The sequence below is a fragment of the Pseudophryne corroboree genome, chromosome 5, assembly GCF_028390025.1.
Source record: "Pseudophryne corroboree isolate aPseCor3 chromosome 5, aPseCor3.hap2, whole genome shotgun sequence".
Lineage (NCBI taxonomy): Eukaryota > Metazoa > Chordata > Amphibia > Anura > Myobatrachidae > Pseudophryne > Pseudophryne corroboree.
This window is the reverse complement of record NC_086448.1, coordinates 656,699,580-656,727,141: the sequence shown is the minus strand read 5'-3', so window position 1 is coordinate 656,727,141 and position 27,562 is coordinate 656,699,580. Positions and strand designations below refer to the sequence as shown.

Here is a 27,562-nt window from a genome sequence, read left to right as displayed (position 1 = left end):
TTGACGGCATGGCGGTTGAACGCCGGATCCTAGCAGAAAAAGGCATTCCAGATGAGGTTATTCCTACGCTGATAAAGGCTAGGAAGGACGTGACGGCTAAACATTATCACGGTATATGGCGAAAATATGTTGCTTGGTGTGAGGCCAGGAATGCCCCTACGGAGGAATTCCAGCTGGGCCGTTTCCTTCACTTCCTACAGTCGGGAGTGACTTTGGGCCTAAAATTGGGTTCCATTAAGGTCCAGATTTCGGCCCTATCCATTTTCTTTCAAAAAGAACTGGCTTCTCTTCCTGAAGTTCATATGTTTGTAAAGGGAGTGCTGCATATTCAGCCCCCTTTTGTGCCTCCAGTGGCACCTTGGGATCTTAACGTGGTGTTGAGTTTCCTGAAGTCACACTGGTTTGAGCCACTTAAAACCGTGGAGTTAAAAATTCTCACGTGGAAGGTGGTCATGCTATTAGCCTTGGCTTCAGCTAGGCGTGTGTCAGAATTAGCGGCTTTGTCACATAAAAGACCCTATCTGGTTTTCCATATGGACAGGGCGGAATTGCGGACCCGTCTGCAATTTCTGCCAAAAGTGGTGTCATCTTTTCATATGAACCAACCTATTGTGGTTCCTGTGGCTACTCGTGACTTGGAGGATTCCGAGTTACTAGATGTGGTCAGGGCTTAGGAGGTTTATGTAGCCAGAACGGCTAGAGTCAGGAAAACTGAGTCTCTGTTTATCCTGTATGCACCCAACAAGCTGGGTGCTCCTGCTTCAAAGCAAACTATTGCTCGCTGGATCTGTAACACGATTCAGCAGGCTCATTCTGCGGCTGGGTTGCCGCTGCCAAAATCAGTAAAAGCCCATTCCACAAGGAAGGTGGGCTCTTCTTGGGCGGCTGCCCGAGGGGTCTCGGCATTACAGCTTTGCCGAGCAGCTACTTGGTCGGGTTCAAACACTTTTGCAAAGTTCTACAAGTTTGATACCCTGGCTGAGGAGGACCTTGTGTTTGCTCATTCGGTGCTGCAGAGTCATCCGCACTCTCCCGCCCATTTGGGAGCTTTGGTATAATCCCCATGGTCCTTACGGAGTCCCCAGCATCCACTAGGACGTTAGAGAAAATAAGATTTTACTTACCGGTAAATCTATTTCTCGTAGTCCGTTGTGGATGCTGGGCGCCTGTCCCAAGTGCGGACTTCTTCTGCAATGCTTGTATATAGTTATTGCTTACATAAGGGTTATGGTATAGTTGCATCAGGGTTGATCTGATGCTCTATTGTTGTTCATACTGTTAACTGGGTAAGTTTATCACAAATTATACGGTGTGATTGGTGTGGCTGGTATGAGTCTTGCCCTGGATTCCAAAATCCTTTCCTTGTACTGTCAGCTCTTCCGGGCACAGTTTCTTTAACTGAGGTCTGGAGGAGGGACATAGAGGGAGGAGCCAGAGCACACCAGTATCCAAATTCTTCCTTAAAGTGCCTATGTCTCCTGCGGAGCCAGTCTATACCCCATGGTCCTTACGGAGTCCCCAGCATCCACTACGGACTACGAGAAATAGATTTACCGGTAAGTAAAGTCTTATTTTTCTCGCCTGCAGGCACTCAGAAACACAGTACGCTTCCTAGGAGAGTTCAAGCCATTAACATTGACCGAAAGTATTTTAAGGGACATGGCTATTCATATAAGGGAGTGCGACATATTGCAGATAATGACCGGGTGAGGTACAATATGAGCCAGGCAGGGCCCATCCCTCGAAAAGGAGAGAAGGAGAGAGCGATAGTATCAGAATAAAGCCATAAGAAAGAAGAGGAAGAGAAAAACGTAAGAGAAGAAAGAACCCAAACGGGAAGAATTCCCTGAAATCGTGGGTCCCATTCCAGGACCGCAGGAGAAGAGAACTGCATAAACAACAATGCATACAACAAAAGGGAGTGTTGGGGGGTAACTGAGGTACCATGCAACATAGGCAAGACTGCCTGGACCATAATAATTGAATGTGGCCGTGGCCACTTTACAGCTTTAGAGAACTCAATATATAAAATATAGGACTGTGTCCAAACAGAATATGGGAGGGAAAAAAAGGGGGGGGGGGGGGGGAGAGGAAGACCAGGAAGGGGAGGAGGCGGGGGGAGGGGGAGCGATGGGCAAAGGAGGGAGAAAGACTGACATAGGAAAGCATAATTATGTACAGAGCTTATATGAAAACTAGAGTCCAAACTAATATAACAGTAGCAACATAAACAATTACGGTAAAGGATTGTGGATAGAGGTCAGAGCCTCCGTCAGCCATCGGACAATATAGGGCATGGAGTCACGGCTCCGATACAGTGAGGGCCAATAGCAGCGGGGCATCCCCACATTTCAAGGAGGGTCGCTGTCCACAGTGCGCTGGCGAGTCACCCTTGTCCAGTCAGGCAGGGGAGGCTGAGGGTGTGGCGATTTAGAAGATGAGGCCGTAGCGTCGACTTCAGATGATGCTGGGAGGAGATCAAGCTTAGCCAGCAATTCCTGACCTTGGGTCAAAGTTTTAACAGAGTGGATGGAGTTGTTGACTGAAACATAGAGTTGAAGGGGGAACCCCCATCTGTATCTTATCTGGTGCTGTCGCAAGACTCGAGTGACCGGTTGAAGATCCCGTCGTTTTTGGATAGTGGAGGGAGCTAGATCCTGGAAGACTTGTAACTGCATACCTTTGAACAGGATCTCTGGGGAGTCTCGTATGGAGGACAGGACTTTCTCTTTTGAACGGAAATAATGAAAACGAACAATAACATCCCTGGGCGATTAAGTGGGAGAAGGTTTTGCACGAAGTGCTCTATGAGCCCTATCACAGAGACATTCTACGTCTGTGAGGTCTGGTACGAGGTATTTGATAAAGTCTCTCAGGAATGACGGCAGCGAGGGGTCGAGGATAGATTCAGCAACATTGCGTATTCGTAAGTTGTTTCTACGAGAGCGATTTTCTTGGTCCTCTTGCCTTTCTTTAAGTGTCTCCATTTCCTCGTGCAGTCTAGTAAACTCTGTCAAGACGATGTTGGGATTGGCAGAGATCATCAGTCTTTGATTCCAGTGCATCCGTTCGGTTACCAAGTGCTGTCCAGTCCGATTTGAATTCTGCAATAGCGTTAGAGAGTTCTTGTTTAAACGCAGATTGAACGCCCTCTAGTAGGCTCGTCATTACCGCTTGAATCTGCTGGTCAATACCCGCCTCCGACGAACATGGAGATGGGAAATCAGTAAAAAAAAAAAAAAAAAAAAGGGTACACAGACTGTAAATAGAATATCAGGCGAGCGGTCCAGGCAGGTCAAACAGCGGGCTTAGGGCTCCATCCCGGGCTCCTGTGGGGGTGAGAAGTCAAGTCCTGCAAGCTCTAAAGAACTCAAAGGGCGGAGGGGGAAGCCGCAGCGGCTTCGTAGAGAAGAACAGAGGTCCAGATTGTGAAATAAACCAAGCTTCAAGTAATGTAAATCAAGTAGATAACATCAGCGGCCACCAGAGGGGGGCAAAGTGTCAGCTTTAGTAACACTAATGAAGAAGCTGGGAAAGGGGTGCCAAAGACAATTATATGTAATGTCCAGCGACATGTATATGGCATGTATAATATTGTATTATATTGTATTAAATTGTATTATATTATAATATATTATAACAATAATGGGGGAACCCAGGTATTACAATAATGGAGCCGCAAAGAATCACAACTCCTCCAGGAGTTATCCCTGCAGCTGGGGCTGAGTGCAGCAGGGGGGGGGGGGGAGCAGGAGGAAGGAGTCTGTGCAGGTTTCAATGGTGGCAGATTAATGTAGTACCGGGCAGGGGACAGTGCCCAGTTAGCCAGCAGTAGTAAAGGGGGTGAAGTAGAAGGGCTCACCTCTCCTCCAGTTGTTCTGGAAGTCGTGGAGATTCTTCAGCTGTGCCACATCGCCTGTATCTCCCAGCTCCCTGCAGACCAGCCTGCGGCGCTCCCCGGGGCCCGCCTCAGCAGGAGCCGCCACCGGCCACACGGACACTGGAAAAAGTGCGCCGCAGTCAGAAGGGGGAGCGCTCTGCCCATACAGCTCCGGCGGGTGGGAGGGTCCGGGCCCCGGCTCCCGCTCACCAGGTACGCGAGTTGTCCGCCGCTGACAGGATTCAGGACAGCCCGCTCGGCCAGCTGCAGCATGACCCCCCCACCACTAGGTCAGGGAGGAAAGTGTGGGCGCCTCTTCCTGGCCACTTAGAGCGCACCACTGCGGGGAGGAAGCAGGAAGCGGGGTGTCCGGGCGCACCGGAAGTCCGTCCGGCAGTCTCTGCACCCGAGGTCCCGGCTCTGTGATCCCGGGGAGGCCGCAACCTGCAAGGGCAGTTGACCCTGTGCCCTCCGGCTCTGCAGCTCACCCCCGTCCACCCAGGCAGAAGTCAGCAGGAACAGGGCTAAATTGGAGATGCCAGGTGGGTTGACGCAGGGGATAGGAAGCTTATTAGAGAGGGATGAAGCAGGAGCTGAGCTGAGGTACGTCTACTCAGTTAGTCGGCCAAGCCACTCCCCCCCCCCCCCCCCCCCCACAAGGCAGTTATTAGAGGGGTACATAATTCATCATGCATCTCGCCGGAAGAGGGAACATATGAAAAGCATATCGACGATCTTACCGTAACTATTGCAGAGTTAGGTAGGGAACGCAAACGTAAACTATTAGTGAAACTCTATTAAAAGGAATGCTGAGTTACAATCTCTTTTGGCAGAAAGGGTTGAGCGTTCACTTAGATGTGCTAATCAGTCGTTTTACGACGAGCAGTAAGTCCCACACTATATTCGCAAATAAACTACGTGCCAAGAAAGCAAGTCAGGCCATTTACACTATTAAGATTCCTCGGGCAATCTAACCTACGACCCTAAAACAATTAATGGTATTTTCTGATTATTATAGAGCATTATACAATTTGGGCTCTTCCACCGATCCCTTGGCCCAAGCACGTAAGACTCAACAGGATCTTGACTTTTGCGTACTCCCACAACTAGATGCAGCAGCTAATTCTACTTTAAATGCTGATATTTCTGCAGAGGAATTGGAAGCTGCACTAAAGGCTCAAGAACAGTCTAAAGCCCCTGGGCCGGATGGTTACCCGATGGTATACTACAAAACCTACAAAACCTTTGCTCTGCAGCTCGTTCCGCACATGGTTTTTGTTTTCTCTTACGTCCTAGAGGATGCTGGGGTCCACATTAGTACCATGGGGTATAGACTGGTCCACCAGGAGCCATTGGCACTTTAAGAGTTTAACAGTGTGGGCTGGCTCCTCCCTCTCTGCCCCTCTTACCAGACTCCGTTTAGAAAATGTGCCCGGAGGAGCCGGCCACAGCTAGGGGAGCTCCTAGAGCTTCTTTAGTTTTTTTTTTTTAAAGAGTAAATTAAACACAGGGAGGCAGCTGGCAACAGCCTCCATGCTTAGGGGGACTTAGGGGGGGAGTAGTGTCCAACCCTGTGTGGTGAGAGCCACTATCTACGCTCACAGGACACTGAGCTCCTGAGGGGATAGATCGTTAGCCGCTCCAGGCGACCGCTCACCCCAGCAGCATGCCGCCACCACCTAACAGAGCCAGAAGATGTTTGTGTCAAGTGAGTCACCGGCACCCCTAGCAAGCGGGGAGCCGGTGTGAAGATGGCGGCATCAAGGTAGGAGCGCAGTACTAACTGTACTCTGGAGGCTCAGCGGTACACAGTGCTGCGCTATGAGGGGTGCCCTGAACCAGCGCCTATGCCCTACACTGGTCACTCAGCCTGTCAGGGACCTCGGTAGCGCTGCCAGCATCAATCCTCAGGCCAGTATATAATCACAAAGTGCGGGAAGCATCGCCATGTTAAGGGGCAGAGCTTCTCCTCAGAGCGGATCCAGCAGCATTCAGCACCATTTTCCTACCTGCAGTTCCTCTACAGTGACGCTGAGGGTGAGAGCTGTCCCTCCAAGCCTCTCCAGCTATCCTGTGCGGTACCATTGGGTTGTAGAAGAGGGGGGGGTTGCGTATATTGCTGTGTAGTCTATTAAGCTACACAGTCAGCGCTAGGTAGTGGTGTTTTCCCTGCCTTGGTTAGCGCTGTGTGTGTGCTGGCTCCAAGCTCTGTGCTTCACAGAAGGATTTTTGGGGAAACTGTGTCTGACATTTTCCTGTGTGTGTGTGGTGGTGGTGTATGTTCTCTCACATAACCATGTCCAGGGACTCTGTGGCTTATGCTGCAGAGGACGATTCTTCTCATGAGGAGTCCATTCCATGTACCCAGGAATGTAATGTGGTGTCTCAGATTCCTGTTTCTGAGCCAGAATGGCTAACTGATATTAAAGGAATGATCTCTCAGATCTCTACTAGGATGGCCCAGACTGAGACTCAGGTGTTAAAACAGATGGTGGGTTGGTCAGGCTCTGTTCCTATTCCTGCAAAATCCCCTAGCTCATATCCTCAGAAGCGTGCACTTGACCAGATTCTGCAAGCCGACACGGATACAGATTCTGACACAGCAGACGGTGATGGGGATACGCAGAGGGGGACGGCATCCCTTGCTAAGGGGGTGTGGCTAATGATTGAGGCCATTAGAGAAACTGCTAATAATTAGAGATGTGTTGAACATTACAGACACTTCACCAGTGCAGGTTGAGGAGGCTTACTTCAGAGACCATAAGAAAGCCTCGCTAACCTTCCCTGCGTCTAAAGAATTAAACGCTATATTTGTTAAATCCTAGGAAAATCCAGACAAAAAATTCCAGATACCCAAGAAGGTTCTGGTTGCTTTCCTTCCCCGAAGAGGATAGTAAAAGTTGGGAGACCCCACCCATAGTCGATGCGTCTGTCTCCAGACTGCCGAAAAAGGTAGTTTTGCCTGTCCCGGGTTCTACCGCATTGAAAGAACCGGCTGATCGTAAGATTGACACTACACTCAAGTCCATCTACACTGCTTCAGGTGTGGCGTTAAGGCCTACTATTGCCTTTGCGTGGATTTCTAAAGCTATAGTACAGTGGTCAGGCACGGTACTAGAGGGATTAGATACAATGGATAGAAGTGACATTGAACTGTTTTTACGTAACATACAGGATTCTGCGGGATTCGGACCTGGGTGTGCTGAATGCACGGATATCTTCCATATCTGTCTCCGCTCGCAGGGGACTCTGGCTACGTCACTGGTCTGCCGACGCGGAATCCAGGAGACGTGTGGAGAACCTACCCTACACAGGTCGGGCTCTATTTGGGGAAGCGTTGGATGCGTGGATTTCCACAGCAACTGTGGGTAGGTCACCTTTCTTTCCTTCAGCTACGCCTGATATGAAGGAGCCTTTTTCTACATCGCAGTCCTTTCGGACTGCTAAGACAAAAAAGGCCAAGCCTTCTAACACCTTCTTTAGAGGCGGTCGTGCAAAATCCAATAGGCCTGCCACTGCAGATTCCCAAGACTAGAAGCCTGCTTCTGGTACCGCTAAATCCTCAGCATGACGGTAGACCACACAGCCTGGAGGACGGGCCGGTGGGTGCGAGACTCCGGCGTTTCAGCCACGTCTGGGGGTCATCCGGCCTGGATCCCTGGGTGCAGGATATTGTATCCCAGGGGTACAGACTGGAGTTTCAAGAACTCCTGCCCCACCGGTTCTTCAAATCAGGCTTGCCAGGTTTGCTGTCAGACAGGGCTGTCCTACAGGATGCCATCCAAAAATTGGAAAGGTCACAGGTCATTGTCCCAGTTCCACCTCATCTACAAAACAGGGGTTACTACTGTTCGTGGTACCGAAGCTGGATAGTTCGGTCAGACCAATTCTGAATTTGAAATCATTAAACCCTTACCTACAGGAGTTCAAATTCAAAATGGAATCTGAGAGCGGCGGTCTCCGTTCTGAAAAAGGGAGAGTTTCTGGTATCCCTGGATATCAAGGATGCGTACCTCCACATTCCGATTTGGCCGCTGCATCAGGCTTATCTCAGATTCGCACTGTTAGACAGTCACTATCAGTTCCAGGCACTGCCATTCGGCCTGTCCACAGCACCGAGGGTGTTCACCAAGGAGATAGCAGAGATGATGGTTCTGTTCACCAAGGCAATTTTTAGCCTCATTTCACATTTGTTTATTATTTCTACACTTGTTTTCACTTGCACAATATTTTCGCAGATGTTTTAATAATAACAAATAAAAGCTATATTTCTCTGACGTCCTAGTGGATGCTGGGACTTCCGTAAGGACCATGGGGAATAGCGGCTCCGCAGGAGACTGGGCACAAAAGTAAAAGCTTTAGACTAGCTGGTGTGCACTGGCTCCTCCCCCTATGACCCTCCTCCAAGCCTCAGTTAGATTTTTGTGCCCGAACGAGAAGGGTGCAGGCTAGGTGGCTCTCCTGAGCTGCTTAGAAGTAAAAGTTTAAATAAGTTTTTTATTTTCAGTGAGTCCTGCTGGCAACAGGCTCACTGCATCGTGGGACTAAGGGGAGAAGAAGCGAACTCACCTGCGTGCAGAGTGGATTGGGCTTCTTGGCTACTGGACATTAGCTCCAGAGGGACGATCACAGGTTCAGCCTGGATGGGTCCCGGAGCCGCGCCGCCGGCCCCCTTACAGAGCCAGAAGCGAAGAGGTCCGGAGAAAGCGGCGGCAGAAGACGTTCCTGTCTTCAAATAAGGTAGCGCACAGCACTGCAGCTGTGCGCCATTGCTCTCAGCACACTTCACACTACGGTCACTGAGGGTGCAGGGCGCTGGGGGGGAGCGCCCTGAGACGCAATAAAACACTATAAAAACCTTATATGGCTAAAGAAATGCATCACATATAGCTCCTGGGCTATATGGATGCATTTAACCCCTGCCAGTTTTCCTGAAAAAAGCGGGAGAAAAGGCTGCCGTGAAGGGGGCGGAGCCTTTCTCCTCAGCACACAAGCGCCATTTTCTTTCACAGCTCCGCTGGAAGGACGGCTCCCTGACTCTCACCTGCACTACAAGAATCAGGGTAAAACAAGAGAGGGGGGGCACTATTGGCAGCAAATATAAAACAGCAGCTATAAAGGGAGAAACACTTATATAAGGTTATCCCTGTATATATATAGCGCTCTGGTGTGTGCTGGCAAACTCTCCCTCTGTCTCCCCAAAGGGCTCGTGGGGTCCTGTCCTCTATCAGAGCATTCCCTGTGTGTGTGCTGGGTGTCGGTACGATTGTGTCGACATGTATGAGGAGGAAAATGATGTGGAAGCAGAGCAATTGCCTGTGTTAGTGATGTCACCCCCTAGGGAGTCGACACCTGATTGGATGGTCGTATTTAAAGAATTACGTGACAATGTCAGCACTTTGCAAAAAACTGTTGACGACATGAGACAGCCGGCAAACCAATTAGTGCCTGTTCAGGCGTGTCAGACACCGTCAGGAGCGCTAAAACGCCCGTTACCTCAGATGGTCGACACAGACCCAGATACTGAATCCAGTGTCGACGGTGAGGAGACAAACGTAATGTCCAGTAGGGCCACACGTTACATGATCATGGCAATGAAGGAGGCATTGAACATTTCTGACACTACAAGTACCACAAAAAAGGGTATTATGTGGGGTGTGAAAAAACTACCAGTAGTTTTTCCTGAATCAGATGAATTAAATGAGGTGTGTGATAAAGCGTGGGTTTCCCCCGATAAACTGCTGATTTCTAATAAATTATTGGCACTATACCCTTTCCCGCCAGAGGTTAGGGCACGTTGGGAAACACCCCCTAGGGTAGATAAGGCGCTCACACGCTTATCAAAACAAGTGGCGTTACCGTCTCCTGATACGGCCGCCCTCAAGGAACCAGCTGATAGAAGGCTGGAAAATATCCTAAAAGGTATATACACACATACCGGTGTTATACTGCGACCAGCAATCGCCTCAGCCTGGATGTGCAGCGCTGGAGTGGCTTGGTCGGATTCCCTGACTGAAAATATTGATACCCTGGATAGGGACAGTATATTATTAACTATAGAGCATTTAAAGGATGCATTACTATATATGCGAGATGCACAGAGGGATATTTGCACCCTGGCATCTAGAGTGAGTGCGATGTCCATTTCTGCCAGAAGAACGTTATGGACGTGACAGTGGTCAGGTGATGCGGATTCCAAACGACATATGGAAGTATTGCCGTATAAAGGGGAGGAGTTATTTGGGGTCGGTCTATCGGACCTGGTGGCCACGGCAACGGCTGGAAAATCCACCTTTTTACCCCAGGTCACCTCTCAGCAGAAAAAGACACCGTCTTTTCAAACTCAGTCCTTTCGTCCCTATAAGGGCAAGCGGGAAAAAGGCCGCTCATTTCTGCCCCGGGGCAGAGGAAGGGGAAAAAGACTACACCAGGCAGCCTCTTCCCAGGAGCAGAAGCCCTCCCCCGCTTCTGCCAAGTCTTCAGCATGACGCTGGGGCTCTACATGCGGACTCAGGCACGGTGGGGGGTCATCTCAAAGGTAGTATCACAGGGGTACAAATTGGAATTCGAGACGTCTCCCCCTCGCCGGTTCATGAAGTCTGCTCTACCAACGTCTCCTTCCGACAGGGAGGCAGTATTGGAAGCTATTCACAAGCTGTATTCCCAGCAGGTGATAATCAAGGTACCCCTCCTACAACAGGGAAAGGGGTATTATTCCACGCTGTTTGTGGTACCGAAGCCGGACTGCTCGGTGAGACCAATTTTAAATCTAAAATCTTTGAACACTTGCATAAAAAGGTTCAAATTCAAGAAGACGCTGCCGTTTGGATTGTCCACGGCGCCACGGATCTTTACCACGGTAATGGCCGAAATGATGATTCTTCTTCGAAGAGAAGGCATATTAATTATCCCTTACTTGGACGATCTCCTGATAAGGGCAAGGTCCAGGGAGCAGTTAGAGGTCGGAGTAGCACTATCTCAGGTAGTGCTACGTCAGCACGGGTGGATTCTAAATATCCCAAAATCACAGCTGATTCCAACAACACGTCTACTGTTCCTAGGGATGATTCTGGACACAGTCCAGAAAAAGGTTTTTCTCCCGGAGGAGAAGGCCAGGGAGTTATCCGAGCTAGTCAGGAACCTCCTAAAACCAGGACAAGTGTCAGTGCATCAATGCACGAGAGTCCTGGGAAAAATGGTGGCTTCTTACGAAGCGATTCCATTCGGAAGATTCCATGCAAGAACTTTTCAGTGGGATCTGCTGGACAAATGGTCCGGATCGCATCTTCAGATGCATCAGCGGATAACCCTATCTCCAAGGACAAGGGTGTCTCTCCTGTGGTGGTTACAGAGGGCTCATCTTCTAGAGGGCCGCAGATTCGGCATTCAGGATTGGATGCTGGTGACCACGGATGCCAGCCTGAGAGGCTGGGGAGCAGTCACACAGGGAAAAAAATTTCCAGGGCTTGTGGTCAAGCATGGAAACGTCTCTTCACATAAATATCCTAGAACTAAGGGCCATTTACAATGCCCTAAGTCAAGCAAGGCCTCTGCTTCAGGGTCAACCGGTATTGATCCAGTCGGACAACATCACGGCTGTCGCCCACGTAAACAGACAGGGCGGCACAAGAAGCAGGAGGGCAATGGCAGAAGCTGCAAGGATTCTCCGCTGGGCGGAAAATCATGTGATAGCACTGTCAGCAGTGTTCATTCCGGGAGTGGACAACTGGGAAGCAGACTTCCTCAGCAGGCACGACCTCCACCCGGGAGAGTGGGGACTTCACCCAGAAGTCTTCCAAGTGATTGTAAACCGTTGGGAAAAACCAAAGGTGGACATGATGGCGTCCCGTCTCAACAAGAAACTGGACAGATATTGCGCCAGGTCAAGGGACCCTCAGGCAATAGCGGTGGACGCTTTGGTAACACCGTGGGTGTTCCAGTCGGTGTATGTGTTCCCTCCTCTGCCTCTCATACCAAAAGTACTGAGAATCATAAGAAGGAGAGGAGTAAGAACTATACTCGTGGCTCCGGATTGGCCAAGAAGAACTTGGTACCCGGAGCTGCAAGAGATGCTCACGGAGGACCCGTGGCCTCTACCTCTAAGAAAGGACCTGATTCAGCAGGGACCTTGCCTGTTCCAAGACTTACCGCGGCTGCGTTTGACGGCATGGTGGTTGAACGCCGGATCCTGAAGTAAAAAGGCATTCCAGATGAAGTCATCCCTACCCTGATCAAAGCCAGGAAGGATGTAACCGCAAAACATTATCACCGCATTTGGCGGAAATATGTTGCGTGGTGTGAGGCCAAGAAAGCCCCTACAGAGGAATTTCAACTGGGTCGTTTCCTGCATTTCCTGCAAGCAGGATTGTCTATGGGCCTAAAATTAGGATCCATTAAGGTTCAAATTTCGGCCCTGTCGATCTTCTTCCAGAAGGAACTGGCTTCAGTTCCTGAAGTCCAGACTTTTGTAAAGGGGGTACTGCATATACAGCCTCCCTTTGTGCCTCCAGTGGCACCCTGGGATCTCAATGTGGTTTTGGGATTCCTAAAATCACATTGGTTCAAACCACTTGCCACAGTGGATTTAAAATATCTCACATGGAAAGTGGTAATGCTGTTAGCCCTGGCTTCAGCCAGGCGCGTATCAGAATTGGCGGCTTTATCCTATAAAAGCCCTTACCTGATATTTCATTCGGATAGGGCGGAATTGAGGACTCGTCCTCAATTTCTCCCTAAGGTGGTTTCAGCGTTTCACATGAACCAACCTATTGTGGTACCTGCGGCTACTAGGGACTTGGAGGACTCCAAGTTGCTGGACGTAGTCAGGGCCCTGAAAATATATGTTTCCAGGACGGCTGGAGTCAGAAAATCTGACTCGCTGTTTATACTGTATGCACCCAACAAGCTGGGTGCTCCTGCTTCTAAGCAGACGATTGCTCGTTGGATTTGTAATACAATTCAGCTTGCACATTCTGTGGCAGGCCTGCCACAGCCAAAATCTGTTAAAGCCCATTCCACAAGGAAGGTGGGCTCATCTTGGGCGGCTGCCCGAGGGGTCTCGGCTTTACAACTTTGCCGAGCAGCTACTTGGTCAGGGGCAAACACGTTTGCTAAATTATACAAATTTGATACCCTGGCTGAGGAGGACCTTGAGTTCTCTCATTCGGTGCTGCAGAGTCATCCGCACTCTCCCGCCCGTTTGGGAGCTTTGGTATAATCCCCATGGTCCTTACGGAAGTCCCAGCATCCACTAGGACGTCAGAGAAAATAAGAATTTACTTACCGATAATTCTATTTCTCGTAGTCCATAGTGGATGCTGGGCGCCCATCCCAAGTGCGGATTGTCTGCAATACTTGTATATAGTTATTGTTACAAAAAAAAAAAAAAAAATCGGGTTGTTTATTGTTGTGAGCCATCTTTTCAGAGGCTCCTACGTTTATCATACTGTTAACTGGGTTCAGATCACAGGTTGTACGGTGTGATTGGTGTGGCTGGTATGAGTCTTACCCGGGATTCAAAATCCTTCCTTATTATGTACGCTCGTCCGGGCACAGTATCCTAACTGAGGCTTGGAGGAGGGTCATAGGGGGAGGAGCCAGTGCACACCAGCTAGTCTAAAGCTTTTACTTTTGTGCCCAGTCTCCTGCGGAGCCGCTATTCCCCATGGTCCTTACGGAAGTCCCAGCATCCACTACGGACTACGAGAAATAGAATTATCGGTAAGTAAATTCTTATTTTTAACACTAGTTTTCAGACATCATTGTTGATATCTGACTTTAAGAATATTGTCACAAAGTCCGAGTGTGCCCATAATAGGGAATACTTCCTTCTTTTGGCCTCTATGTGTGTACAGTTATTCCCAGGAGCACCTTCCATATAATCTAGCTGATAGAGATCTCAATGAGATTTAAGTACATGGGAAAGGAATCTATGTGACTTATTGAAATGTATTGATTTAGTATATATACATGTCTGTGCGACCCCCTCTCTTTTTCTTTATCCGATCTGCTGACAAAGGCATCGTCCCAGGAGAAGTTGTTGCAGTCCATTACTCTTACGACTTGACTGTTCAGGGACCACGGTTTGATCCTGAACCTTCCGAAATCACATTTGGAGCCGACAAGAAGATTGTCTTTTCTGGGAATGATCCTCGACACGGAAGTGCAGAGGGTATTTCTGCCAGAGGAGAAAGCGTTGGTGATTCAAACAATGGTCCGGGACATCCTGAAGCCAACCCGGGTATCGGTCCATCAGTGCATTCGCCTTCTGGGGAAGATGGTTGCCTCTTACGAGACTCTACAGTACGGAAGGTTTCATGCTAGGTCCTACCAGCTGGATCTCCTGGACAAGTGGTCGGGATCTCATCTACACATGCACCAGAGGATATGTCTGTTGCCGAAAGCAAGTATTTCACTCCTATGGTGGGTGCAATTACCTCACCTTCTGAAGGGCCGCAGGTTCGGGATTCAGGACTGGATCCTCTTAACCACGGATGCATGTCTCTGGGGCTGGGGCGCAGTCTCTCAGGGGGAAACCTTCCAATGGAGGTGGTCAAGCCTGGAATACAGTCTTCCAATAAACATTCTGGAACTAAGCCGTCTACAATGGTCTTCTCCATGTGGCTCATCTTCTGCGAGATCGAGCCATTCAAGTGCAGTCGGACAATGTAACACCGGTGACCTACATAAACTGACAGGGCGGAACAAAGAGCAGAGCTTCTATGTCAGAGGTAACAAGAATCCTCCTCTGGGCAGAAAAGCACGCGTTGGCGCTGTCAGCAATCTTCATTCCGGGAGTAGACAACTGGGAAGCGGACTTCCTCAGCAGACACAATCTCCATCCAGGGGAGTGGGGCCTCCATCCGGAGGTGTTCACGGAGGTGACAAATCTTTGGGGTGTACCTCAAATAGACATGATGGCCTCCCGTCTCAACAAGAAGCTTCGGAGGTACTGTTCCAGGTCAAGAGACCCTCAAGCCGTGGCAGTGGATTCCCTGGTGTCTCAGTGGGTGTTCCAGTCGGTGTATGTGTTTCCTCCACTTCCACTCATTCCCAGAGTTCTAAAACTCATAAGGAGAACGAGAGTTCAGGTAATTCTCATTGCTCCGGACTGGCCAAGAAGAGCTTGGTACGCAGATCTTCTGGGTTTTCTGCAGGAAGATCCGAGGCCTCTACCTCTTCGGTAGGACCTGCTGCAGCAGGAGCCGTTCGTTTATCAAGATTTACCGCGGCTACGTTTGATGGCATAGAAGTTGAATGCCAGATATTAGCTCGGAAGGGCATTCCGAATAAGGTTATTCCTACCCTGATACAGGCGAGGAAAGGAGTAACGTCTCAACATTACCATCGCATTTGTAAAAAGTATGTTTCTTGGTGTGAATCCAAGAAGTTTCCTACGGTGGAGTTTCAACTGGAACATTTTCTCCTCTTCCTGCAAGCAGGTGTGGCTATGGGCCTGAGGTTGGGCTCCTTAAAGGTCCAGATTTCGACCCTATCCTGGCTTCCCTCCCTGAGGTTTAGACTTTCTTGAAAGGGGTTCTGCACATCCAGCCTCCCTTTGTGCCGCCTACGGCACCTTGGGATCTTAACGTGGTGTTACAGTTCCTCCAGTCAGATTGGTTTGAGCCTCAGCCGGAGGTTGAGCTCAAGCTTCTCGCGTGGAAGGCTGTCACTTTGTTGGCCTTAGCTTCTGTTCGACGTGTGTCGGAGTTGGGGGCTTTGTCTTTTAAAAGCCCCTCCATGAAGATAGAGCTGAGCTCCGGACACGTCAGCAGTTCCTTCCAAAGGATGTGTCGGCTTTTCATATCAACCAACCTATTATGGTGCCAGTAGCTAATGACTCCTCAATTCCATCAAAGTCCTTGGATGTTGTGAGGGCTTTGAAGATCTTTGTGAAGAGGACTGCTCGTCACAGGAAATTGGACACTCTGTTTGTCCTGTATGATCCCAAGAAAATTGGGTGTCCTGCTTCTAACCAGACGATCTCTCGCTGGATCAGATTCACTATCCAGCATGCGTATTCTACAGCAGGATTGCAGTGTCCAAAATTTGTTAAGGCCCACTCTACTCGTAAGGTGGGTTCTTCCTGGGCGGCTTTACAGCTTTGCCAAGTGGCTACTTGGTCAGGGTCGAACGTGTTTGCTAAGTTCTACAAGTTCGATACTTTGACTAAATTTTAGTTCCTCAGAGGCCAATCGGTTCTGCAGCAGCCTCCGCACTCTCCCTCCCATTTTGGGAGCTTTGGTTCATCCCCATGTTACTAATGTGGACCACCAGCATCCTCTAGGACGTAAGAGAAAATAAGATTTTAATTACCTACCGGTAAATCCTTTTCTGTTAGCCCGTAGAGGATGCTGGGCGCCCGCCCAGCGCTTCGCGATCCTGCAGTGGTTACTTCGATCAGTACTGCTTTGTTGGTTAAGTACTGTTTTGTTACTTGGTTAAGTAATGTTCAGCTGTTGCTGAGTTTCAAGCTAGTTAGCTTGGTTTGCCTTGTTTGTGTGAGCTGGTGCAAATCTCGCCACTATCTGTGTAAAATCCTTCTCTCGAAGTATGTCCGTCTCCTTGGGCACAGTTTCTAGACTGAGTCTGGTAGGAGGGGCATAGAGGGAGGAGCCAGCCCACACTATTAAACACTTAACGTGCCAATGTCTCCTAGTGGACCCATCTATATCTCATGGTACTAACGTGGAACCCAGCATCCTCTACGGACTACGAGAAAAGGATTTACCGGTAGGTAATTAAAATCCTATTTAACAAGATTATGCATCATGCCCCTTTCCACACTGACTCCATGATTTCCCGTATTATTGTCATTCCGAAATCCGTCAAAGATCCCTCTTGTTGCTCCAACTATAGGCCTATCTCCTTCATAAACACAGATCTTAAGCTCTTTGCTAAGATATTAGTGACTCGTGGGAACTCAGTGTTAGCTTCATTGATAGACCCCGATCAAGTAGGATTTATGCCGGGGCAGCAGGCCTCGGATAACACCAGGCGCACCATTAATTTGATTCATCACATCACCTCTTCCAAGGCGTCCGCGGTCGCTTTAGCACTTGATGCCGAAAAGGCGTTTGATCGTATATCCTGGACCTTTTTATTTTCCACGTTATCCTCCTTTGGCCTTCAAGGTCACTTTCTCACTGCAGTTAGAGCCCTCTATTTTAGTGCCTCGTCTATGGTTATGACAAATGGCCTAAGCTCTCCCCGGTTTCATTTGAAAAATTGCACTTGACAAGGCTGCCCACTCTCACCCTTACTATTCGCTCTATGTATTGAACCTTTCGCGGCTCGTATACAATCCAATGTTGATATCAGGGGTGTCAATGTGGGAAGCAACGTATATAAAATCTGTTTGCGGACAATGTGCTCTTGACCCTTTCTAACCCTTTAATTTCTATCCCTAACTTACAAAAAGAACTTCTCTTTATATGGCTCCCTATCTGGTTATAAAATTAACCACACCAAGTCAGAGGTGCTTGCGTTTAATGTCCCTCCTCAAATTTATGCAACATTGACTTCTACATTTCCCTTCCTATGGAGACCAGTGGATATGAAATAACTCGGCACAAATATCACTAATACCTCTTTCACACCACACAAATAACCCGGTATCGACCCGGCATATTGCTGGGTCGACACGGGTCAGCGTGCGGTGTGAAAGGGGCATAGCCGAAATCCCAGCAATTCAACACAGGAATAAAGCAGTGTTTTATACCCGGTTTGAATACTGGGTCAATGGCAGCGTAAACGGCCTCCCAGGTCGATGCGAACCGGGACCCGTTTACTACAGCAGGGAGAGGCGGCGCAGAGATTCTCATCTCCCAGCGCCACCTCCGCTGCCGGCTCCGCCCCCCACTGCTATGGCAACCCGCCCGGCATATTGCCGAGTCGGGGAAGCCAGCAGCAGCGTTCAATGCCGGATCTCACCCAGGAAGGACCCGTTTCCAGTTCCCGGATGGGATTCGGCATTGACAGTGTGAAAGGGGTATAAATCGTATTCTGCTCTTTATCAGGCCAATTATGTTCCTATCATTAAAACTCTTACGCAAGATCTAGACAAATGGGACCGTATATATAATATCTATCTATCTATCTATCTATCTATCTATCTATCTATCTATCTATCTATCTATCTATCATATCCTGGATAGGCAGGATTATCACCCTCAAAATGTATTTCCTCCAATGCATTTTATACTTGTTCCAAACTGTCCCAATATTGATATCCCGTGTAACTCTAACTTCACTACAGAAACGATGTCACAAATTTGTTTGGGCTAATCGTAAACCCCGAGTGCGACGCTCTATTCTGACTAAGAGTGGAACATCAGGCGGATTGGGCTACCCTGACTTACAAGCGTACTATAAGGCATGCCAACTTAATCACATGGTATCCTGCATTCGCCCCAGGGGTCTAAAAAATGGGTTGATATTGAAAACCCTTTACTAAAGGCTAACCACCTTGATTCCCTTCTATGGCTCCCCAAGTCATGCAGTCCAGCCTCTGTCTATCTAATTCCCATGGTAAACTTCACCCTAGTGTTGTGGGATAAACTCTGCACCGCTTATAATCTCTCCACGTACCCTTCACTGCTGTCTACAGTCTGGAACCACCCAGCTTTCCCTCCAGGTTGTGACCGAGAAACATGGTGATACCATGGTAATCCCGTGGTGTTTCGAGATTCATCCATATTAAAGGACAATCTGCCCCGAATTCCTTTGCAGAATGTCAGGATCGCCTCGGTGTTCCCTCCTCGTGTTATTACCAGTATATTCAAATACATCATTTTTCTCAGCTTAAATCTTCCTCTTTGAGGTCGCCTACTTCCTTTGAACGCATGTGTCTATTTTCAATTGGCAAGAAGGGGAACATCTCGTCAATCTATAATTCCATTTTAACTCCTGATCCCCCTCCCCGCGAACCTCACAAATTGGCATGAGAAGTAGATTTCTCTCAACCTCTGAAGGAGGTTCAATGGGAAGAAATTAGACTGTGCATTGCTAAAGCATCTATTAGCGTGGCGATTAGAGAAACCTGTTATAAAGTGTATACCCGGTGGTACCTGGTTCCCATTAGACTTCACTTTATTTCTCTGACGTCCTAGTGGATGCTGGGGACTCCGTAAGGACCATGGGGAATAGACGGGCTCCGCAGGAGACTGGGCACTCTAAAGAAAAGATTAGGTACTATCTGGTGTGCACTGGCTCCTCCCTCTATGCCCCTCCTCCAGACCTCAGTTAGAATCTGTGCCCGACCAGAGCTGGGTGCTCCTAGTGGGCTCTCCTGAGCCTGCTAGTTAAAGAAAGTATATGTTAGGTTTTTTATTTTCAGTGAGCTTCTGCTGGCAACAGACTCACTGCTACGTGGGACCGAGGGGAGAGAAGCAAACGTACCTGTTCACAGCTAGGTTGCGCTTCTTAGGCTACTGGACACCATTAGCTCCAGAGGGTTCGAACACAGGCAGCTGTCCTCGATCGTCCGTTCCCGGAGCCGCGCCGCCGTCCCCCTCGCAGAGCCAGAATAACAGAAGCTGGAAAGACAGTGAAATCGGCGGCTGAAGACTCCTGTCTTCATTTAAGGTAGCGCACAGCACCGCAGCTGTGCGCGATTGCTCCCACAGCCACCACACACTCCGGTCACTGTAGGGTGCAGGGCGCGGGGGGGGGGGGGGGGGGGGCGCGGCGCCCTGGGCAGCAATTTGAGTACCTTGTGGCATTAAACTACATATATACAGTCAGGAACTGTATATATGTAAATCCCCCGCCATTTTCTATCACTGAAAGCGGGACAGAAGCCCGCCGCTGAGGGGGCGGGGCCTTCTTCCTCAGCACACCAGCGCCATTTTTCTTCACAGCTCCGCTGGAAGGACGCTCCCCAGGCTCTCCCCTGCAGTATCCTGGTAGCAGAAGGGTAAAAATAGAGGGGGGGCACATAAATTTAGGCGCAAAAGTTATATTTCAGCAGCTATTGGGTAATCGGTGTATCCCTGTGTTATATAGCGCTGTGGTGTGTGCTGGCATACTCTTTCTCTGTCTCCCCAAAGACTTTTGTGGGGTCCTGTCCTCAGTCTGAGCATCCCCCGTGTGTGTGCTGTGTGTCGGTACGGCTGTGTCGACATGTTTGATGAGGAGGGTTACGTGGAGGCGGAGCAAGTGCAGATAAATGTGGTGTCGCCGCCGACACCTGATTGGATGGATGTGTGGAAGGTCTTAAATGACAATGTGAACTCTTTACATAAAAGGTTTGATGACGTTGCAGCCGGGGGACAGCCGGGCCCTCAACCCGGGCCTGCCCAGGCGCCTCAGAGGCCGTCAGGGTCTCAAAAACGCCCACTATCTCACTTGGTTGACACGGATGCCGACACGGAGTCTGACTCCAGTGTCGACGAGGATGAGGCACCATTACAGCCTAAAATGACCAAGGCCATCCTATACATGATTATTGCAATGAAAAATGTTTTACACATTTCAGAGGATGACCCTGGACAGGGATACCGTATTGCTAACCCTTGACCATATTAAAGACTTCGTCTTATATATGCGGGATGCCCAGAGGGACATTTGCCTGCTGGGCTCTAGAATAAATGCAATGTCCATTTCTGCCAGGAGGGTCTTATGGACTCTGCAATGGACAGGGGATGCCGACTGTAAAAAACATATGGAGGTTTTGCCTTATAAGGGTGAGGAATTGTTTGGGGACGGTCTCTCGGACCTTGTATCCACAGCGACAGCTGGAAAGTCGACTTTCTTGCCACAGGTTTCCTCACAACCTAAGAAAGCTCCGTATTACCAAATGCAGTCCTTTCGTTCTCAAAAAAGCAAGAAAGTCAGAGGGGCATCCTTTCTTGGCAGGGGTAGAGGAAAGAAGCTGCACCATGCAGCCAGTTCCTAGGAACAAAAGTCCTCCCCGGCCTCCACTAAGTCCACCGCATGACGCTGGGGCTCCACAGGCGGAGCCAGGAGCGGTGGGGGCGCGTCTCCGAAACTTCAGCAATCAGTGGGTTCGCTCACAGGTGGATCCTTGGGCTATACAGATTGTATCTCAGGGATACAAGCTGGATTAGAAGTGATCCCCCCTCACCGTTACCTAAAATCTGCCTTGCCAGCCTCTTCCACGGAGAGGGAGGTAGTCCTGGCGGCAATTCATAAGCTGTATCTCCAGCAAGTGATAATAATGGTACCCCCCCTTCAGCAGGGAAGGGGTTACTTTTCCACACTGTTTGTGGTACCGAAACCGGACGGTTCGGTAAGACCCATTCTGAATTTAAAATCCTTGAACATTTATATGAAAACGTTCAAGTTCAAAATGGAATCGCTCAGAGCGGTCATTGCAAGCCTGGAAGAGGGGGATTTTATGGTATCTCTGGACATCAAGGATGCGTACTTGCATGTCCCCATTTATCCGCCTCACCAGCAGTACCTCATGTTTGTGGTACAGGACTGTCATTACCAATTCCAGACGTTGCCGTTTGGTCTGTCCACGGCTCCGAGAGTATTTACTAAGGTAATGGCGGAAATTATGGTACTCCTTCGGAAGCAAGGAGTTACAGTTATCCCGTACTTGGACGATCTCCTCATAAAGGCGAGGTCCAGGGAGCAGTTGTTGCTCAGCGTAGCACACTCTCAGGAAGTGTTGCAACAGCACGGCTGGATTCTGAATATTCCAAAGTCGCAGCTGATTCCTACGACGCGTCTGCCCTTCCTGGGTATGATTCTGGACACAGAACAGAAGAAGGTGTTTCTCCCGGAGGAGAAGGCTCAGGAGTTGGTGACGCTGGTCAGGGACTTCCTGAAACCAAAACAGGTGTCGGTGCATCACTGCACGTGAATCTTGGGAAAGATGGTGGCGTCATACGAAGCCATTCCCTTTGGCAGGTTCCATGCCAGGATCTTTCAGTGGGATCTGTTGGACAAGTGGTCTGGATCGTATCTTCAGATGCATCGGATGATCACCCTATCCCCGAGGGCCAGGGTGTCTCTTCTGTGGTGGCTGCAGAGTGCTCATCTTCTCGAGGGCCGCAGGTTCGGCATACAGGACTGGGTCCTGGTGACCACGGATGCAAGCCTCCGCGGATGGGGGGCAGTCACTCAGGGAAGAAACTTCCAAGGGCTGTGGTCAAGTCAGGAGACTTGTCTTCACATAAACATACTGGAATTAAGGGCCATATACAACGCCCTGAGTCAAGCGGAGCCCCTGCTTCGAGGTCAACCAGTGCTGATTCAGTCAGACAACATCATGGCGGTCGCCCATGTAAACCGCCAGGGCGGCACAAGAAGCAGAGTGGCAATGGCGGAAGCCACAAGGATTCTGCGTTGGGCGGAGAATCACGTGCAAGCACCGTCAGCAGTGTTCATTCCGGGAGTGGACAACTGGGAAGCAGACTTCCTCAGCAGGCACGACCTCCACCCGGGAGAGTGGGGACTTCATCAAGAAGTCTTCGAGCAGATTGCACATCGGTGGGAACGGCCACAGGTGGACATGATGGCGTCCCGCCTAAACAAAAAGCTAAAAAAATATTGCGCCAGGTCGAGGGACCCTCAGGCGATAGCTGTGGACGCACCGGTAACACCGTGGGTGTTCCAGTCGGTCTATGTGTTTCCTCCTCTTCCTCTCATACCCAAGGTGCTGAGAATAGTAAGAAAAAGAGGAGTGAGAACAATTCTCATCGTTCCGGATTGGCCAAGAAGAACTTGGTACCCAGAGCTACAAGAGATGATCACAGAGGACCCATGGCCCCTGCCTCTCAGACAGGACCTGTTGCAACAGGGGCCCTGTCTGTTCCAAGACTTACCGCGGCTGCGTTTGACGGCATGGCGGTTGAACGCCGGATCCTAGCGGAAAAGGGTATCCCGGATGAAGTAATTCCTACGCTGATAAGAGCTAGGAAGGATGTGACAGCTAAGCATTATCACCGTATATGGCGAAAATATGTTGCTTGGTGTGAGGTCAGGAATGCCCCTACAGAGGAATTCCAGCTGGGTCGTTTTCTGCATTTCCTACAGTCAGGTGTGACTATTGGCCTCAAATTAGGGTCCATAAAGGTCCAGATCTCGGCCCTATCCATTTTCTTTCAAAAGGAACTGGCTTCACTGCCTGAGGTTCAGACGTTTGTAAAGGGAGTGCTGCATATTCAGCCTCCTTTTGTGCCACCAGTGGCACCTTGGGATCTTAACGTTGTGTTGGATTTCCTGAAATCCCACTGGTTTGAGCCACTTAAGACCGTGGAGCTAAAATATCTCACGTGGAAAGTGGTCCTGCTGTTGGCCTTAGCATCGGCTAGGCGGGTGTCAGAATTGGCGGCTTTGTCATGTAAAAGCCCCTATCTGATCTTCCATATGGACAGGGCAGAATTGCGGACTCGTCCCCAATTTCTCCCTAAGGTGGTATCATCGTTTCATTTGAACCAACCTATTGTGGTGCCTGCGGCTACTCGGGACTTGGAGGATTCCAAGTTGCTGGACGTAGTCCTGGCTTTGAAAATTTATGTTTCCAGAACGGCTGGAGTCAGGAAGACTGACTCGCTGTTTATTCTGTATGCACCCAACAAACTGGGTGCTCCTGCTTCGAAGCAGACTATTGCTCGCTGGATCTGTAGCACGATTCAGCTGGCTCACTCTGCGGCTGGATTGCCGCATCCAAAATCCGTAAAAGCCCATTCCACAAGGAAGGTGGGCTCTTCTTGGGCGGCTGCCCGAGGGGTCTCGGCGTTACAGCTTTGCCGAGCTGCTACTTGGTCGGGTTCAAACACATTTGCTAAGTTCTACAAGTTTGATACCCTGGCTGAGGAGGACCTTGTGTTTGCTCATTCGGTGCTGCAGAGTCATCCGCACTCTCCCGCCCGTTTGGGAGCTTTGGTATAATCCCCATGGTCCTTACGGAGTCCCCAGCATCCACTAGGACGTCAGAGAAAATAAGAATTTACTCACCGGTAATTCTATTTATCGTAGTCCATAGTGGATGCTGGGCGCCCGTCCCAAGTGCGGACTTCTTCTGCAATACGTGTATATAGTTATTGCTTAATAAGGGGTTATTGTTATGAGCCATCCGTTGAATGAGGCTCAGTTGTTGTTCATACTGTTAACTGGGTATGGTTATCACAAGTTGTACGGTGTGATTGGTGTGGCTGGTATGAGTCTTACCCTGGATTCCAAATCCTTTCCTTGTAGTGTCAGCTCTTCCGGGCACAGTTTCCTTAACTGAGGTCTGGAGGAGGGGCATAGAGGGAGGAGCCAGTGCACACCAGATAGTACCTAATCTTTTCTTTAGAGTGCCCAGTCTCCTGCGGAGCCCGTCTATTCCCCATGGTCCTTACGGAGTCCCCAGCATCCACTAGGACGTCAGAGAAATAAAGTGAAGTCTAATGGGAACCAGGTACCACCGGGTATACACTTTATAACAGGTTTCTCTAATCGCCACGCTAATAGATGCTTTAGCAATGCACAGTCTAATTTCTTCCCATTGAACCTCCTTCAGAGGTTGAGAGAAATCTACTTCTCATGCCAATTTGTGAGGTTCGCGGGGAGGGGGATCAGGAGTTAAAATGGAATTATAGATTGACGAGATGTTCCCCTTCTTGCCAATTGAAAATAGACACATGCGTTCAAAGGAAGTAGGCGACCTCAAAGAGGAAGATTTAAGCTGAGAAAAATGATGTATTTGAATATACTGGTAATAACACGAGGAGGGAACACCGAGGCGATCCTGACATTCTGCAAAGGAATTCGGGGCAGATTGTCCTTTAATATGGATGAATCTCGAAACACCACGGGATTACCATGGTATCGCCATGTTTCTCGGTCACAACCTGGAGGGAAAGCTGGGTGGTTCCAGACTGTAGACAGCAGTGAAGGGTACGTGGAGAGATTATAAGCGGTGCAGAGTTTATCCCACAACACTAGGGTGAAGTTTACCATGGGAATTAGATAGACAGAGGCTGGACTGCATAAATTCTTATTTTTCCCCGCAACCTCAAATCAATGCTGGAAACTGTGTGGTGAAGAGGGTACCTTTTACACATTGGGTGGACCTATAACTCTGTTCGTCCTTTCTGGAACTTGGTTGATTCACTGATCACTCAATCTTTAGGGCAGGGAATTGATCTCTCTCCAGCGACAGCTCTTCTTCATGCCCCTATCCTCGATTTACCCAAAACCCATGATAAGCTCATTATGCACATCTGCATGGCGGTTAAATCCCTGATAGCTAAACATTGGAAAGACCATAAAGCACCTTCCCTGACCGCACTTGTGGCTAAGATTAATTATATTGCCGATATGGAATATATCACTAGTTTATGGAATAATTCAGTGGCTAAATTTCACAATATCTGGTCGCTGTGGTACCTCAGGCGCTCTCTAACTATACACGGACTCTACTGATATTTATTTATGTTCATATTTCAAACTATCCTTCTGTTTTCTCTCTTGCTTCTTTCCTTTGTTTTCTTCCCGCCTCTTTTGCACTTTTTATTGTTTCCTTGCGTGTTTTTTTTTTTTTTTTGAGCATTGTAAAAAAAAAAAAAAAAGGGGAATTGACCTCTTTATCCGTTATTTGGAAGCATTCCTTGTGGATGCCCGATGACGCACTGTTTTATTACTGTACGTTAGATTCTCCCATTCCACTGTTTGAGTATTTTTCCATTCTCTGCTGGTCCGACATTATTATTATTCGATTATTGTTATTCTGTTTTTTTTTATCAGTCACTGTATTTGAACTGTTGCCTCTCTGTAATGTTGGTCTTGGTCATTCTCAATAAAAACATTGTTTTAACAAAAAAATTTTTTTTTTCATTGAAACATTAATGCAAAAAAAATAAATAAAATTGTTTAAACCAAAAAAGTGTTTGTTTTTTCCCACTGTTTTATTCTAGCCATAATAGAACTATTTGTTGTCATTAATTTGGGTCAAATGACTGTTATATGCATTAAAAATATTTGAAAAATGATAGAAATCTATTTTTCTCAGCAAAATATTTGTTCTTATTAAATTTGTGGTACAGATACATGGGTATAAGTATATATTTGGGTCATTTTATGGGATTAAAAAAAAACCAGACCAATTACTCCCACCTGCAAATCTAAAAACACTTGTCCCATTCAAAGCACCCCAAAATACCTGTCCCATACCTTACACCCCAATTTCCATCACTTTGCATTTTCTGACCCCAAAAATGACGTCATCATTGGCTAATTTAAAAATAATTGAAATCTTCTTCTAAGTGCCTAATTAGTCATTCAGGGGAGTGTCCCAGGGGTTCAAAACAAAATCCTGCCATTTAGCTTAAAATAGTGATTTTGCACTACTTATTACCAGCACAGAGATGGTGAAGAGAAATCTGCGATAAATCCTATGTAAACTTATTGCTGATAACTTATCGCCGCTAATAGGATACAGAATTATCGCATTTGCGGTAATTTATCGTGAAACCGCGATATCACTGCTAATTGTATACCCCCCTAAAAACACAAAGCATACGGCTACTTATAAGAGTTCCAAATAAAATATAAGAAACATTTCTTTTATGTTGGATTTTTAGTAAACACAATGTTTGCAAGTGTATTTTTGTGTTTGGTTTGTGACATGAATTCAGAATGTCAGCAAGTTAATGTAATTCATATACTGCATTTTATATGTTTATAAGGTGCTGGAAATTAAAAGAAGTTTTGTGACTAGTGCAATAGTTAATAGTTCTGATTTAACAATGACCTTAATCTTCTCAATGACTGATTTGCAGACTTGAAGAGCAAGCTGAACAGATATACTTCGTATCTTGAGCATGTTTAGAAATGACATTGAATAATCATATTGAATCAGTCTGTTACCATGCAAAGTTATAGAATTCATATCAGGATTTTAGTACAGCGCTCCTTGGCTTTCCTGCAACATTATCTGGTTATTATTATGGTTTACTGGTTGCCCTTGGGAAGAGAATCCGTTTTAGGCAAATCTGTTTGCCATAGAGAAATATAAATTATTTTTGGTCAACTCCATGGTATTGTTAGCTAAGCTTGTATGGTTAACTCTTATGGACCAGTTATATAGATTTTCTTGAGTGTTAATTTCAGCTGATTTTTATTTTGTTTAATCTAATCTTTATTTTCCTTCAGAGCGTCTGCATGATTGCATACACAAAAGAAAAATACGCAAAATGTAAAGTAGCAGCTTTAGATCTTCTCATAAAGGTAAGACATGTTGTAAAGTATATATACAGTGGCTTGCTAAAGTATTCACCCCCTTTGCATTTTTCATGTTTTGTTGCCTCACAACCTGGAATTAAAATGGATTGTTTGAAGGTTTGCATCATTTCATTCATAGAACATGGCTACAACTTTGAAGATTTTTTTTTATTTTTATTGTGAAGCAAACCACAAATAGGACAAAATAACAGAAGACTTCAGCGTGCATAACTATTCACCCCCCTAAAGTCAGTACTTTGTAGAGCCACCTTTTGCTGCAATTACAGCTGCAAGTCGCTTTGGATAAGTCTCTATGAGCTTGCCACATCTTGCCACTGGGATTTTTGCCCATTCCTCTAGGCAAAACTGCTCCATCTCCTTCATGTTGGATGGTTTCCGCTTGTGAACAGCAGTCTTCAAGTCTGACCACAGATTCTCAATTGGATTGCGATCTGGGCTTTGACTAGTCCATTCCAACACATTTAAATGTTTCCCCTTAAA

General features: G+C 48.0%; 1 protein-coding gene across 1 annotated transcript in view; it reads left to right on the top strand.

Moving 5' to 3' along the window:
* Positions 1 to 27,562, top strand: part of PRKDC (protein kinase, DNA-activated, catalytic subunit) — an 836,940-nt gene that overhangs the window by 103,328 nt on the left and 706,050 nt on the right. The window contains exon 4 of the mRNA XM_063923695.1: positions 26,993 to 27,067. Within this exon, the coding sequence (XP_063779765.1) occupies positions 26,993 to 27,067 (75 nt within the window). The remainder of the gene's footprint in view (positions 1 to 26,992; positions 27,068 to 27,562) is intronic.